Consider the following 17,726-nt stretch of genomic DNA (forward strand, 5'->3'; position numbering starts at 1 on the left):
CCGTACTTTCAGACGTATAAGGGAGAATGTGTGCAAAAGACAAAGAGATGATTCCCTTGATGATTGTGAACCTACCACCTTGGGTCTTCTTCAAAAAATTCACAAGGGTGTGTGTAAGGTCAATGCAAGGGTGAAGTGTGTACAAGAACAATTGTCATTGGTTGCAACTAAGTTTCCCGAGCTCAAGGAAGAATTGAACGTGATTCAAGCATCTTGGAGTGTTTCTGATGATGAAGATGATAAGTGAATTATAATTTTATTTGCCAAGTAAATCTTCTATTAAGAATTTTATTTAGAAGAATAACTAGAGTTTGGAATAGCCATTATTGTGATTACACATAGCTATGTCCAACGTTTTCATCTTCATGTTTTTAGGTTTATTTGTTTAAATTCTAAAAAATTGTTTGGAAGTTGATTTTTGGTTTTATATATTGCAATTTGTTATGGAATATATGTGTGTGCGTCCGTGAACTATGATTGTCCCATACCTTGTCAAAAGTTAGGTCTTTCGAATGTCGATATGCATGTATTGATAAAAGAATGAATGAGCTTTTGACATCACAAAAGTTTGAAGCCTATTATGTCATTTTGTAAATATTGATGGAAGATAGGATGAACTTTTGTTTACAAGGATTATGTATATTGTAAGTCATTGTGCAAATAGTGATGGAAAATAGAATGAATCCTTGTCTATTCCGCAGTATTGATCTTTCCTGATCCATTTTTTATGTATATACTTTGAGGCTCCGTAAGTTCACTTATGTTGAGCATGACCAATTAAATTGATCACATTCTTGTGATAATTTAGTTGTGTATTCCGATTGAATTAATCATGGGTTTTCTTGTGGTTAATTTAATTGAGCATATTTGGATTCAAATTCATATTCGTATGTGATTTGTTATGTCCAAAGAAATCCTTCTTTTCTCTTGAAATTAAGGTCGCTCTTGTTGTTCTTTTGGGAATGACATTTTATGGGGGAGAGTTCTTAATTGAACTTGTGATTTATTTCCAAATCTTTGTGGGAAGTGTGGCTGTGGAATATTATAGGGATTATCTTGTATCTTTGTAAACTCCTTGATGAAAGCATTTAGCTTCGGTTTTATGATTGTATCTAAATAAGTTGATATGTGCTTACTTTTGGTCATGAAATGTCTCTATAGAAATTTTCATTAGGATCCCATTTTCGTACCTTTGCAAATTTTATTGACAAAAAGGGGGAGAATTAATGTGTAGTTCACACTACAAATACGTATGGTTTTCGGATCATTATGTAAGGGGGAGTGGTTTCCATGTGAGATGGATTATTGACTAAAAGGGAGTGATATATATAACCATAGTATTTTTGTCGAAGTTGTGATACAATTGAAATTTGATGCTGTATAATAATACTATGATACTGTATAACAATGATTGAGAATTCTTGTTTTCTCATTGTTATAGCTACGGATTTTCAACAACGATGATGCTAAACTTACAACCTTTAGAATCATTGGAGTACTTGGAAGTGACGAAGATTTCGAGTAATGTTGAAGATTAGGCATGTGGAAGAAGAGCTACAAAAGTTTATTTATCTATTTTTGTATTCCATATGTATTGATAGTTTTGTCACTAAAATTGACAAAGAGGGAGAATGTTAGAGCACTGCTCGGTCGAACTCGCATGCGTTGCTATCTCAAGCATGTTTGTCAATTTTAGTGATCAAAACTATAAGTCTTGATTTCTAGTCTACTATAGCTAAGTTTCGGACTAGGATAGAAAGTGTAGTTGAGCTCAAGAACTCAATGGCGTTCATCATACAATACGAAGAACTACTCAAGGAACTGGTGGAACTTCATCGACTAAAAGGTATGTGGAGACTTGAACTTATCTATCACTTAAAAGTCTATCTACTCTTTCTCCTATCTTGAGACAAAAGTCGTTTTGCTATATAGACTTTGATTATACATATTTTCTATTTCGATCCGAGTTTATCTCGCTTATCTATTTTTCGAAATGTGTGTTGGTAAGCTTTCGCTTTGGCCAAGTTCATCTTTACCTAGTGACGAAAGTCATGTTATGTTTCAATCACTATATAACGTCCTCTAAGAATGTTTCAATGATTGAAATGAGAGTTTAGATTATATAACCAATGTTGGATATAAGCATTGTGTGGAAACACATACATGTATAAGTCCTTATTCCTTGAACCAAAGTATGCGTACTTTGTTGATCAGGAAAACCGGAACAGAGTCCGCGAACCCAGTCCGCGAGCTGTCGGAGGTTCTCTTCCGGAGAAAATCTGTTGGAGTTTACAAACTCATTCCGGGTACTTAAGTCTGCATACCTGGTCCGCGTACTTGAGTTGGTTATTTCTAAAAGCGATTATTCGTGAACTTATACTTATGTTAACTAAGGAATGCAAGTTTGCAAACCGTGGCTATAAATTTCATGAATCGATTCGAGTGAATCAAATCGTTTTTGCTTCGATTGTGTCTTGTATACTTCTATAAGATCTAATCAATTGAACAACTCTCTAACTAGTTCATTTGAGTCATTCGAACTAGTTATGGTGAAGAAGAACATGGTTGATATGAAAGTGATCATATGGATATCCATTTGGTTAACTACTGTTGAACCAACAAATGTACATGTTTGGGTACGGTTACACAAACCTAAAACGTGCATTTCATTTGTGTGTAACAATCTAAGTTTTCCATCTAACGGTTGAAATATATTAGCTTGAATCTAATCAGGTTTTCATCTAACGGTGAATATTGAATGCTTTGTTACTAAGCTAACATTGATTGCAAAACCTGATTTGAAAAACTATATAAGGGAGAACTCTAGCAACTGGGAAACCTAATTCCCACACCTCCTGTGTGATACTAGTTGTATAAGATAGAGTCGGTTCTCCTTTAACCTTAGGTTTCTATCGAGACCCTGCAGGTTAACGACTTGAAGACTTCATTGGGATTGTGAAGCCAGACCGATACTACTTTCTTGTAATTGTGTGATCTGATTTTGCTGATTCTATCGTATTGAGTACAATCGTAATAATTGGCTTGAGATTGATATCTCCTATAGGCAAGATATAAAAGTAATCACAAACATCTTCGTATCATCGTTTGTGATTCCAAAAGATCTTCTTTCGCCGTGTCGATTAAGATTATTGTGAGGTGATTGATAATACTGAGATGTTCTTCGGGAATATAAGTCTGGTTTATCAATTGGTTCATGTTCACCTTGATTTATCAAAAGACGGAACAAAACTTGTAGGTATTTCTTTGGGAGACAGATTTATCTAATACTGTAGATTTTTCTATGTGATACAGATTTGTTAATTAAAGTCTTCGACTTTAATACGTAGGAACTCTTAGTTGTGAGTGAGATCAGCTAAGGGAATCAAGTATGTAGCATCCTGCTGGGATCAGAGATGTATGAGCATAAATGTACCTTGGATCAGTGTGAGATTGATTGGGGTTCAGTCCAGACCGAAGTTAGTTTGTAGTAGGCTAGTGTTTGTAGCGGATTAATACAATGTGTTTTCAATATGGACTAGGTCCCAGGGTTTTTCTGCATTTGAGGTTTCCTCGTTAACAAAACTTCTGGTGTCTGTGTTATTTATTTTCCGCATTATATTTTGTTATATAATTGAAATATCATAGGTTGTGCGTTTGAATCAATCAATTAGAATATCCAACCTTTGGTTGTTGATTTACATTGATTGATACTTGAACATTGGTCTTTGGTACCGTTCAAGTGATTTCTCTTGTATTCAATTATATTCGCAGATTTCTATTTGCTTGAGTAAGTATTGAATCAATAAAGAGAGATATAACTCTTTGATATACTTTATTAAGATCGAGTCTCGTTGATTCTATTGAAAGTATATTGGAGTTACTCCATACAGATTGCTAAGTGAAATATTGGGTGAGGTTGTTGTACCCCCGCTTTTTCAAGATGAGTTATAAACAGGAATTTGGCATGTACATTAACATAATCAGTGTCGGCAGTTGTGCCGGCGTGCTAAATGATTAAAATTCAATGCCGGTTTTCTTGAATTTTATATAGAGAATTAACAAATTACGGGAATGAAAACTGGCATGGTTAGTAAACATATCGACATTACCGGCGGTGTGCCGGTATGGTGAAATAGAGATATCCTATGCCGGAAGTGGTTGAATTTTTTACATAGTTTTTAACAGAAGAAGCAAATTAAGACGACATGGCATTGATTAAATATACAAAACCGGCACAGAAAACCGGCATAGTATGCAATTAAATTTATATGCCGACAGTTTCATGCAATAAAAGAGAGATACAAGACATATAATCCGACATGGTTTTCAAATTGAATTCAACCGCGAAACAAACATGTAACTCAATTTCAATTGACTAAATTGCAATTTCAAAATTTTATTTTAGTGTAGTAGAAAGACTAATGAAGCAAGTTTGAATTTGTGTTTTCTAGTATGGGATAAACCCTAAAAGTACTTCAATTCAATATAGACATCACTTACCGCATCAAATTTGTTATTTCCTCCTCACCAACAGACTCTTTAGGCACTTGTTGCGCTTTTGATTTCGATTTACCACCATCATCAAAAGATTCTTCAGGATTGGGTTTGGGTTTGCGATGACCCATTGTCATTGGTATAGAAGATGAAATAAAAAGGGAGATTGAATACAAAGAGAGATTGAATACTTTCCTTTATATAACCGCCACTTAAATAGAATTAAGGAGTTCGTAACCGACACATAAATGGTATTAAGGAATTTGTAACCGTCACATAAGTGGGATAAAGGAGTTTGTAACCGTCACATAAGTGGAATTAAGGAGTTTGTAACTGCCACATAACTTTTGTTTTTAACTTTCAGCATGCCGGCATAGAAATATGGTAAAATTCAACCGAAATTCTAACAAAAAGTTTAAATTGAGTCCAGTATACTGGCATTATATGTTGATCACAATCAACGCCAGAACCTTTTTCGGAATTGTCCTTCGTTATTATACGATGCCGGCATTCTGACGATCAGTTTAAATTGAGTCCAAAGATTTAAGCAAGCAAACTGACCCAAACTGGCCTTCATATTAATCTTACGGAAATAAACTTAAAAACATTAACCACATAAACAACGTTCCACATAAATTGAAATATCTTAAGCTAATTGCAACTAACATCATTTCTTGTAACGAGATTCAACAAACAAAGCGGCTTCGAAATGCCTAAAAGGCTCTTTTCTCCACTTGGTATATGCATCCTGAGCTTGAAACCTATTCCATATGTATCTTGCGAGAAACTCGTTGTATTTGCGACATAATTTTATGAGGGAAATTGTTCGATTCGCTACAAACTCATCCCCATAATCCATTTTGTGTTTCTTGAACTTACCTTCCTCAAACTTCGGTATATAAGGACCATCCGAACAAGACCCCAAAAAAGGTTTAAAGGGCGGTGATCTTCCGGCAGATCCGATACTGTGAAGAAATTTTTAATCCATTCGGTTTCTTCCTCAACATCCGCTTATATCTTCGCTTATTTTACACATTCGTATATTTTCATAGTTTCTTTGCGATATTTTGTTTTTATTGCTGCTTTTTCTTCTTCTTTTTTCCTTTTAAGTATCTCTTCTTCCATTGCGACAATTGACTTGGTGGTTTCTTCCTTCCTTCTATGTTTTTCTTGTATGATGGCAATTGAGTTGGTGGTGGATGATGATTGATTGCCTATCGGAGTGGATAACTTGTTCTTCTTAAGTTTTTTTTTCCATGGCAATGATGAAATCGGTAGTTGGTGTTGGATTTTCTATTGGAATATGTGTTGGAGCTTACCTTTTTTTTTTGGAGGTATGAAGTGCAGTGGGTTTATCCATTGCTTAAATAGATAAGGACACAACGGCTCTTTTTCCACTTGATCATGCCGGCATTGTCAGTAACCTAACATCCACGCCGACAGTTCCCTTTACAGGTATAACGTTTGAAAAAATAGTCGTTGGGCATTAAATGTTTAATGTCGGCGTTGGATGGAGGACAAACAGAACACCGGTAATTGGTGCCTGCATGCAGACGTATATACACATTTTGTGCCGGAATATGGTTTATTATACACAAAAACCATAACATTTTGACACTCAATTCCGGCATAGGATTATATATAATATCTATGCCGGCATTATAATGGCATTGAATTATGTTAACATAGTAAGCCGAAACTATAATTTATTTCAAATGTAATCCTTGTCGCAGGAAGCACGGATGCACTTGGCACGTGCATCAAGCCTTTAAACCACTTGGTGACCCAAGTGGACGCGTTATAGTCTCGTGTGGGTTTACATAGATATCTACCCACAAAACCATACCAAAAACTACCCTAGAAAACTACCCTAAAAACCTAACCAAAAACAACTAATACTATCAATCTTCTTAAGAAGAGTCTGTCTCCGATTCACCCAACTGGTGGTACTCCGTGACTTAAGTTACCATGTGGTCGACGTTTTCATCAAACATGAATGCTTCCCCCTTTTCCAGTAAGTAACGCGCTTTCACGGCTTCATACTACAAAAACAACACACAAACTTAGTTTGTTACATAAAAATTAGAAAGAGTGGATTGTATCGAATTAATCATAAAAATACTTACGAGTTGTTGAGGGGACAATCTATTGTGGGTAGTGTGCGCGATCCGGTGTTTGATTTTTAAATACTCAACCACCGCGTCTAGGATGATGTCGTGCCGTTGCTCGATTTGTTGAGCAGTTCTTCCTTTCGGGTTACCATAATCGTGAGTAAATTTGTTAAAAATATTTAACCACATGGAACCCCGTGTACTGTTATATATAGTTGAAGGACGAGTTTCGACGTACCATGCTTGGGTGATAGCTAAATCTTCCTCGGAGTCAAACGATGCCATTTTTTATATGTGGGAGTAGGTTCTTTACTAAGGTATTTATAGATGACTCTTCTAGGGTTTAAGGTTTCATACGAATACACGAGTTTTGGGAAATTGGGTCCAAGTAGTAGCTCTCTTTATATAGAGAAAAACCTCAACAACTAGTTTTTTTGAAATTGACGCCAATATGAACTACAACGCCTGTACCTGTTTCCGGTATTGACGATTGTTACTAATCAATGTCGTGTACTAGACATTTTCTTTACAGAGATTGAGCCAAATCTTCAGTTTATGCAGACACCGATTTAACAACATCATACAACACCAGCACACACTACCGGCAGTGAGTGTAATTCTGCGACCACGCCGGTACATGTGAATTTCAAAAAAAAAAAAACGGCTAGTTTTTTGATAAATAAGACCGTTGGAGTTTCATTCTATATGAAACCCCCCCATTCCTTTGAAAAAATTTACAGAAAGCACCCACCAAATAACAAAAATCCTTCTCTCAAGAAAGAAAGTCTCAAAAAATAGATCAAGCAAGCACGGTTCAAGCTTAACAAGCGATGGGAGATTCATCAACAAGCTCTATTTCCAAACCACCATCAAGCTCTAACTGCAAAGTAAGTAGATTCAACATTATTAACTATATATGGACAGTTAAAATCTTCTCTAGTATGACGTATCACTAATATAAGCTTCTCTTACAGAGTCATCATTGCAGCTGTCAAATTTGCAAGTCACCTTCTCATCTAGCCATGGACTGTCCTTTTATTTATTCAAAGTGTAGAAGTTGTGATGGGACACACCGGTTTTGGATTGCAAAAACTGATGATGCTGAAAACGGAAGAATGTTTCTAAGGTGTCTGAATTACCCAAAGTGCGATGAATTTCAATGGTTTGACAAGGCTGTTGAACTAGCAGAATCAAGAGAAAACCACAAGGGCCAATGCAAGCCTATTGATGGGTGTGATGGGTGTTATATGAAGGGAAAGGAATATGTTGAAAGAGAAGATGAACCAATGAAGATGGTCCTTGACACCCCCATTCCAGATGATGTCTTCAAAGATATTTGCAAAAGGCTCAAAGGTTCTGCAACTGTTGAAAAGGGATGGAAATAGATTATGAGATCATCTTTAACCAAAGTTACTCCATTCCATGTTTTTTATTATGTTTTAATTTAAAGTTTCAAATCCAATGTAACAGAGTACTTAGGAATGAAATAAAAGAGCATTCATAACGTATTTATAATCAACACCGGCATTGTAGTTTTATCCAAACCAATGCCGGTTTTATGGAATAACTGTCAAAGTGTAAGAAAATCAGAATTCCGGAATAGATTCAATAAATATCACAATGTCGGTTTTCTGGAAAAACTATCAAAGTGTAATAAAACATATTTCCGGCATGGATGCAATAAAATACATCCATGTCGGTACTGTCCAAATTCTATACAGGAACTTGGACCCTTTCATCCCTTTTTCCGGTATGGTTTTAGGAAATAATTTCAATGCCGGTACCAGTGGCGGAATGGAATTATAATTACTTTTACACGCCGAAAACGGTCCCGGCGCCGTAGTACCTAAATGTTTCAACGCCGGCATCTCTAGTGTAAAGAAAACTTGCAAAGAAAACATTTCACTAGAAATCTAAACATGTTCAACATAAACCAAACAACTAGATTGTGCTTAAATGTTCTTAATCCAGGTATCATAAACCAAAAGTAAACCAAACAAATAAAGAGTTAACCATGAGGTACAAACAAGAACAAGTTCGGAATTGTTTAAGACGTAACAACCACCATCCAAATGAAGAAACACAACTAAAGAGTTAATCACTTGGTCTTTTGCTTCTTTTGGGCCGACACCTTCCTCGTTTCCCAGAACAAAGCTTTTGAACTTGGGTCTTCGATTCTATCAAGCTTTTTCTAGACTTACTTCATTTCTTCAAGGGATAACACCTCTCCTTCCTCGTACTTGCAACCAAACATCTTCTTCAACTTGCCAAGCCGACGCCGCTAGTTTCATACATCCAAAACATAATTAGTATATATATGCTAATATAAGATTATGTGTACATTAAACGACTAAGAAATTAACAATACTTACTAGCAATCCAACGGTCTTATTAAGTTGGGCCATCGTAGGTGGTGCCTATGTAGGAGTTGGAACGTGACGGTTTTTTTGGGTGGAACTTCGACGTCATCCGGGCGCACGACAAAAGGATGTGACCATTCCATGTAATTATGAATGTAGGTGGGATCGGATTCATCACCGTTGTTCACAAGCTCATAATTACTAATATCTACCAAACGACGTGGTTCCCTATCCCTCCAATGTGTTGGTTCTGGAATTGGATCATACTCTACCCTCAACTTTGTAGTAATTGTTATGCACTCAGAATGGTCAACAATGTACCTTTCAGTAGAGGCCGTCATGAATCTAGGAAATTGCTTATATCCAAGTTGCCGCATCACACGTCGAGGATCAGCCATAACGTATCCCTTTGGGTGGAACAACAACGCATTGTAAAATGCAACGTTATTAAACCTCAAAAGTTGGTGGTTTTCTCTGGCCTCCTTGTAAGGGTCGAACACAACATCCTTGGTAGTCATCGCGTCCAGAGCCAATCTCATATATGTCAGTCGATGATTGTTATCGGGCTTTCGAATATTGTTGAACTTGTATCTCTTGGCTCTTGGCTCATCGGGTTCGGAAAGGTTTTTGATCTTCAAGAAGGGGCAGTCCTTGAACAATGTTGGGAAGTGTTCATAAGCCCATACGTATACCATTGTGGAATGATACATATAAGAATAAGTAAATTTAGTTTCTAAGTTCATGATAAGGGTACATTTGAACAATATACATAAGAAAATAAGTTTAAAAACAAAATTACTTGGAGTAGAGTGAAATTCCCGACAAATTGTTTTGTAACAGCCTTAGAGGCCCTTCTAATATCCATCATCAAATGTGCCATTACTACGGTTCCCCAAGAATAGTTAAAGACCTCTTCCAACAGATCCAAGTATTAAAGGTGGTTTGCACTAACCCTGTTGCCACTAGTGTCAGGGAATACCTTAGTTCCCAAGATGAATAACAGGTACGCAACGACTGTATAACGAATTTGTGCAGGTCCCATCCATCATTCAAACTTCTTTCCTTTGTTTTTTCAAACTTCTCCTTAAGCAGCGTCAGCTTGATTGTCTTTGTCCTACTAGCCTTAGATACATAGAAGTTTTCCACAGAATTTTTTTAGTCCCAACCAAACAACTTGTTAGTCAGAGCGTGCAACTTCGACCATTCTAGGTCTGGACACTTATCTCCTTCTACAATTGATTTTCCGATAATATTCAATCCTAGAATTTTCTGAGCATCATCAGGGATCAAGGTCATCTCCCCAAACGGGAAGTGCATGTATCAGTTTCACCATGATACCTTTCAACGAAGCAATTGACTGTCACAGAATCAGGCTTCACATAATTTTCAACCAAAGCATATAGACCAGAATCCCTAACTATTGTTTGGACCTCTTCACATTCCTTAGACAAATCCCAATGAGATGCGGCTTGGTTTCAGCAAACACACACAGCCTTCTTATGATCCAAAAATTAGGAGACAATACAATTAAGAGATTTTACATAAATACACAACAATACTTATGCACAAGAAAATTCTTACATAGGTTTGATATATAGTACGAGCCCACGTGTCCTTGTAGCCAAATAGTATTTTCGAATCGTGAGCTTCACCCCAAATTCTACCACGATCAAGGTCAGGTATCATGTCATCAGTATGAGGAAGGTGTGAACCTTTAACTTTAACTTTGCCTTTTCCCTTGCCCTTGCCTTGAGTCGGTTGTTGACTTGGCCCACCGTCTTCATCTATTACTTCGCTTTGGGTTGCTAATTGACTTGGATCAACCTCATTATCTTCCTCCTCACTTTCCTCTTCATCTTTCTCATCATGCTCAACTGTTCCAGTAGGTTCACGGATTACGAGTCGACTACGGTCACCACCACTCTCCCAAATTTTCCCTCTTGTAGATGCCTCCAAACGCTTATTGCGACCTTGTTCTTTCCCTCGAGGAGGTAGAGACTTAGGAGTACCAAGATCGTTCTTCTTTCTTTTTTTTTTATGCCAACATATTTAGTTTTTCCTTTGTTAGCTTCTTTGGCTTTAGCCCTATATTAAAAGACACACGAAATGAATATAAGACCACTTTCATTCCTAATACCGGCATAGATTCACGAAAAACAAACCAGGCCGGGACAAAAAACGCCATGGTGATGTAGCAAATACATCATGTCGTTACATCCTTCCGGTAGTAAACATTAACTATCGACAATGCCGGTAATTCATAGGATGTTCCTGGATACCAAAAGAGCACTACCGACACACATGTAAAAATTCAACTCCATGCCGTAACCAGGTAACGACACAGAATATAACCTAAAATCAATGTCGGTATTGGTAACAATTTCTAGGGTTCTCCTGGATACCAAAAGACCACTACCGGCCTACCCGAATAAATGTAAACCAATGCCGTAACATACTACCGGCATAGTATATTCAACCTAATTTCAATGCCGGTACATAACATTCAGTTTCAGGTGATTTTAGCATCAGTACCGGCATAGGTTTCATACCAAATTCAACACCGTAACAGTCTACCTGCATTGTCTTCATTTTAGATTGAATGCCGTAATCCAATACCGACATTGCATTCATGATTCAATGTCGGTACTCACTCAAACTCAACTGTTTGAGTTAGGGTTCGCGATTCTAACCTAAACCCACTGCCCTAAATCGATTAAAACACTTATAAACTAGTTTAGAAGCACTTACATACTCACAGAAGCCATGTTTAAGAGAGGTTGATTGTCCGAGTGCTCTTGTTCTTCTTCCTCTTGATCTTGAGCAATCAAAGCAAGCCTTTGTTCTAATTTTTGTTGAGCAATCAATTTGGACTTCGAATGGGCATTTGGTTTTTTAGTGGAGGCATGGTTATGATTCGGGTAGGTCAATCGACGAATAAATTTTTGAATCAACGATTAAACGTCGATGACGAACGAATGAAGTACGATGAAGAAAAAAAAATCGAAAACCCTAACCCTAAGAGTATGCCGGCACAAAACATAAATGGGGATAAATGATTTGGTTTTTGATTTTAAGTTTTCATAGAAAGGGTAGTATAGTCTTTTCATAATGTTTTTTAATTAACCAAAGAGTATTTTAATATTTTCATACCCAAAAATCACCCCTTAGCAGACACTATTCGTTGAGGGAAGTAATTCATATCCCCCAATTAATTTTGATATCCCTCAATTGCACGTTCTTAAAAAACATCTTCCTGCTACTTATCTGTGTACAGCTTCAGCTTGGATTTGATGACGAAGCATATAAAAATCAACGTTAAGTGAAACACATTAGACGAGTAATAATAGATATATGGTCCATGGTTTAATGTCTTGGGTATAGGGAGGCCAGAGACAACTACGCAAGAGATAACTCTGTCAAGATCTTGTTTGGAAGGAAGCATGTTGGGTAATACACAAAATTGGTTAAAAAGATCAAAATCAATAATTCCTGGGTGAAAAAGACATCTAGATTTTGATATTGTTTAAGTGGACAAAAATATAAAAATAGCCAGGATGTAACCAGTTTCATCCTACCCATTTTTAAATACTTTTTCTTATTTTTAATTTACATCAGGATGCATCCAATTTCATCCTCGCTATTTTTTAAGTTTAAGCCAGAATGAATCCAGATTCATCCTTGCTATTTTTTTGGTATCCATTTCACTCATACTAATTTTTACTCATTCATTAGAACCATATTTTAAAAATATTTGGACAAGTGACCCATTTTCCGTGGGTAATATGGGTAGGCATGCATATCCAAAAAAACTATCCTTGGAATTTATTGATACCACTTGAGCGAAATAGAAGTACCTTGACTTTGCATATTGGATTGGTCCATATTTGCAAGATTACTAATTGGGGTGCCAGATGAAGTGGTGGTGTACCAAAATTAAGATAAGACAAAACAGATTTTTATATAGGACAAAATAAATTTTACCTTGGCTTGGTACACCTCCACTAGATCTGGCACCCCCGATAGCAGCCTTGCATATTTGTGATGTTTGTCTAAATTACTTCCTCGTGTAATAAATTCTGATAATCAACTTGTTCCCTATTTAAGATCAGTTTATCTTTTTGAATGAATCAAGTTAAAATCAGTCATGCCACTATCCGTAATTCGTCACATATGACTTAGGATGGCTATTGCTTTCAGTCAATGGTTGCTCATACCAGGATGGCTATTGCTTTCAGTCAATGGTTGCTCATACCAGTTAGTATGTTACAACGGGTCATTTGCGCAATCATCTCCAAGAATATTTTATAATCATATCAAGAAAATAGACCGCCGACCAGCATTTCAAAATGGAACATTCCGCTCAACCTACGAAACATGAATGAATGATGAATGACAAAAATGACGTTTTTTTTAGCCAACTTTTTTTAATTGTTATAACAGAAAGCATTGTATTCATGGCTTCGGGGGGAGAAAAAAAAAACAGCCTATCTTTACATTTATAAATGACACCTCTAACAACATACATAATGCACGGGTGTCATTGTAGTATAATGATAAAGTTATTGATCAATAATACCAATGATTTGACTCTGAAACTAACTAGAACAGAATTCTTTACTTCTCGAAGAAAAACATTGCCATGTTTGTGTAATGATATCGTTTTTAAGGTATACTAACCCGGTTAAATACAACTACCAAAAAAATTCATTTATACCAACCACTAGAATAGTACGTTAAATAGCACAAATTCTGTCGACATGCGTATATGGTACATGATGGCCCCATTTACACTAGTGTTCGACCACAAGGTTAACATGATTCACGATGATGCATTGTATGTTGCCTTTTGGTTTTCGTTTAGTAGACTTCCATTATCACCTTTCCCGTTTTCCAGGGTCTTTGTCGTAAAGAATACGGAGTATTGAATTTTGAGGGCAGTTGTCGTATTCTAGATCGGCTTAAAGGATCCTATGCAGTAATGTAGTCATATATGTTGGTCTGTATGGTGATTTTATACTTGTTTCCTACAGCAATGCTATGTACGAATAATATTCCAAGATTACATAGGAGAACAAGTATGTTGATGTCACTGTGGTACAGTCGATGACACAAATAACCAGATTCCGACGAAAATTTCTTTTAACTTTAATCGAAAAATACCTGGTTCCGAGAGATAAGTGCTAGGGCTGGATTTTTTTTGTTTTCTTTGAAGCATACGGTGGGACTAGACGAACACTTGTTTTGTTTTGATATAAAAATGGACTCTTCTTCTTGTTTCGGTGTAGTACTACACTAATACTAGATTCTTTAGGGTCAAGTTAAATGGGCAGTAGGAATAAATCCATGTGCCACTGAACCCCCTGCATGGCTGCATTTCTAAGACCCTAGGTCATTTTTTATGTAACGCCAGCAAGCAACAACCAGAGTTTGCCTTAATGAAACAGTACCGGCCTCAGTCAATGCAATCGTGTAAACCACGACTGGAAATGCGAATAAAATGACTTCCGTTGATGCATGTATTTTGCCCTCATTTTCTCTGTTTTCGCAAGCACACACCAGCAGACTTCAATTTTCCGTCTTTTTTCTTAAACTTTAAACCAGAATTAATGCTATCTTCTCCACTTTCCAGAGTCTTTCTCGTTGGAATGTAAATGTTGTTTTATACGGTGATTTAACTTCTTAACTTTCCATCAAATCACGGTATCTTATGTAATAGTTTATTAATATTTTATATATAATTTGAGTGGAAATTGCTGGCCTCACATTGAAAGTTAGACCAAAAGCTCGAATTCTAGAGTTCCTGGACCACGACCAATAAGAATCAAGGATTGACGTAGCAAAATATAATGGATAGGTAAATGAGCGCTGAATCATGTTCTTTCTGGGCCACGACCAATAAGAATCAAGCATTGACGTAGCAAAATAAAATGGATAAGTAAATGAGCGCCGAATCATGCTCTTGGCCCCCGACCAATAAGAAACAAGGATTGACATAGCACAATAGAATGGGTGGGTAAATGAGCGTCGAATCATGCTCTTCGTGGGCCATGACCAATAAGAATCAAGGATTGACGTAGCACAATAGAACGGGTGGGTAAATGAGCGTCGAATCATGCTCTTGGCCCCCGACCAATAAAAATCAAGAATTGACGTAGCAAAATAGAATGAGTAGGTAAATGAGCGCCGAATCACTTTCAATATACATAACCTATTTTTTACATAAAACCTATACGCTTACATGGATTAATTACCTTTGGGACAACCAATTTGAACCCGTGCAACGCACGGGCGCACATCTAGTAATAATAATAATTCTAATTGAGTAATTGCACGTCGAATCACATTAATCCCCATCCATCTCTCTAAATCTCACCTTCACAAAGTTCGTACTTTGTACATTATCTTTGGCAATAGGTAGATTTCGTCTTCTGTGGGGTTCATTTCCTTTTTGCTGAATCCATTTATAAGGGAAGTTGCAGTAATGGCAGGAATAAACAAAAAGATTTCTGCAGCATCAGCTAGAGCTCACACAAGAAAAAGGAAGCAGAACACTGGACTCCAACTTCCAATGGGTGGGTCTTTCATCCTTTTTTCTTCTTAAACGGTTTCTTGCAATGCAGATCGAATCATTTTGTTTCAAAACTAATTCTTGACAAAGGGTATGCTCTAGCTAACAAAGATAATGGTCGACCTAACAAAGATTCGACTAATCTCCGAAGGATTCGACTGTGTAGATAATGGTCGACCTAACAAAGATTACCTGAAGTACAAATGGAGCCCTAGTGGATGTCCTGCACCTAAGTATATATATATAACCTCTCTAGTTATTCTTTTCTTTTATGTGCATGTTTTCACGTCACATATAAATAGTTCAATAATGCTGGAGTTTTTAATGATACAGGTTTGATGGCCAAGATTTAGTCAAGAGAGTTAAGGGTAAGAAGATCATGTTTGTTGGTGACTCAGTCAGTCAAAACCAGTGGCAGTCTTTTAGTTTTCTGATTCATGCAGCTATCCCGAATGCAAAATATGCCATTAACTATGGAGAAAAGTATTCGTCCGTCAATTTTACGGTTAGTAGATAGAGACCCTTCTCTGAAAACATCCTATACCACATTTTGCTAATCAGCTTAAGTTTATGACTCGTACTCTGAGACAAGTCTGAATCTCCTCTCCTCTCCTTTTTGAATTTGCCCAGGATCCTGAATATGACATAGCTTCAATTTTTAATCAAAAACCATTCTTTGTCGAGCTTGAGGGAAAACCCGAACGGGTTCTAAAGATCGACACCATTAGCACTAGTGATGTATGGAAAGAAATAGATATTCTGGTCTTAAACAGTTGGCATTGGTGGCATCACACTGGAAAATTACAACAGTAAGAAATCTCCATGGAAATATTTCATTCATTATCATCGGAGGTTAGATTGAGATTTCTTACCAGTTTTTCTTGTGGTTTTGTTTGAAGTTGGGATAAAATCCAGGAAGGAGCCCAGACATACAAAGATATTGATGATCGTATGGAAGCTTTTAAAAAGGGATTAACTACATGGTCAACATGGGTTGACAAAAATATTGACCCCAAGAAAGAATTTCTCCTGCTCATCTCAAGTAAGTTTGCCACCATTTAACAGAGAGCTGAATTTAAACTTTTCAACTACATTTTCCTTTTAATTGCAACTATTTTTTTTCTTCTTTTGTAGTGGCGACCAGTGGGGTTTCCCAAAGACGACTTGCGCAGACCACACAACGCCAATTACTGGTAGCAAATTTTTTGGAGCTCCGAAACCTGGAGTGCCTGTACTCAAGGAATTATTAAGTAAGATGTCGACTCCTATTACTTTATCGGATGTGACAACCATGTCACAGCTAAGAATAGATGCGCATCCATCAAAATACGCGAATAAAGATGGAACGGCTCACGATTGCGGCCATTGGTGCGTGGGTGGTGTAACAAATACTTGCAATACTCTTCTTTATGCGTCGCTTGCTCAGGCGGCGAAATAATATTTTGTAGTATAACCATAAGAATGCACTTATATATGCTTCTTGGTTTTCTTCTTCTCTTTTGTTTTTCTTTTTGTTTTTACTTTTATAACTTCCTTAAGTTTTCGTCAACCTCGGGTGAGTATTGCGAACTCCTTCACCGGAATGCAAACGCCTGTAAGAGTTGTTATGACAGTTGAATCTGGGAGAGCTTATTGTAATTAGCGGCACGAATATGTGCCATTTTCACGATGAATCGAACATTAGTTAATTTGTTTTACAGCACCGTACACCGCATGTCGAATGTAGTACTATGGTATGTGGGGAGAAGATTCCAACCGACCAACCCCTATATTATTTATATTTATTATTATTTTTTTGAAGTAAAGATGGGCTTGAACAACTCATAATTTATTAAATTACCTCGTTAAAACAGGTTTGAAAGGATACATTGTGGAGAATCACCATTCCAAGAATCATGGTAACATCAATATCAATTATATCAAGGAAACAGAAAGAAATAACTATTACTTAAACGTCCTCTCTGGTTGAATTAGGATGAAACCAGAAAATGAATTCTCATTAACAACAAAGAGAAGAAAAGTCTTCTACTTACACAGGTGCAAGACAGAGTACGGGCTATCATAACAACACGCAACCTGTACGGACAAAAACACTAAACACACCCATAATTGATACTCAGGGAAAACTCTTTACAGACACAAAGAATTATTACACAACACCTGAACATGCACACTGATACTGTACTTTCACTA

The 17,726-nt window shown here is 36.8% G+C and overlaps 1 protein-coding gene across 1 annotated transcript; it reads left to right on the forward strand.

Annotated features, from left to right (window-relative positions):
• The first annotated feature begins 15,446 nt into the window (after window positions 1–15,446).
• LOC113346213 (protein trichome birefringence-like 43) lies at window positions 15,447–16,938 on the forward strand. The gene is made up of 6 exons (XM_026589782.1): window positions 15,447–15,537; window positions 15,700–15,766; window positions 15,867–16,038; window positions 16,164–16,342; window positions 16,433–16,575; window positions 16,668–16,938. The coding sequence occupies exons 1-6, from the start codon at window positions 15,447–15,449 to the stop codon at window positions 16,781–16,783; spliced, it is 768 nt and encodes a 255-aa protein (XP_026445567.1). The 3' UTR covers window positions 16,784–16,938.
• The last annotated feature ends 788 nt before the right edge of the window (window positions 16,939–17,726 follow it).

Source organism: Papaver somniferum, unplaced genomic scaffold (genome assembly GCF_003573695.1).
Source record: "Papaver somniferum cultivar HN1 unplaced genomic scaffold, ASM357369v1 unplaced-scaffold_99, whole genome shotgun sequence".
Classification (NCBI taxonomy): domain Eukaryota; kingdom Viridiplantae; phylum Streptophyta; class Magnoliopsida; order Ranunculales; family Papaveraceae; genus Papaver; species Papaver somniferum.

Coding starts and splice junctions, on each gene's coding strand:
- LOC113346213 (XM_026589782.1), top strand. CDS start 15,447: ATGGCAGGAATAAACAAAAAGATTTCTGCAGCATCAGCTAGAGCTCAC. Junction 15,767..15,866: donor AGTGGATGTCCTGCACCTAA/GTATATATATAT, acceptor TTAATGATACAG/GTTTGATGGCCAAGATTTAG. Junction 16,343..16,432: donor CACACTGGAAAATTACAACA/GTAAGAAATCTC, acceptor TTTTGTTTGAAG/TTGGGATAAAATCCAGGAAG.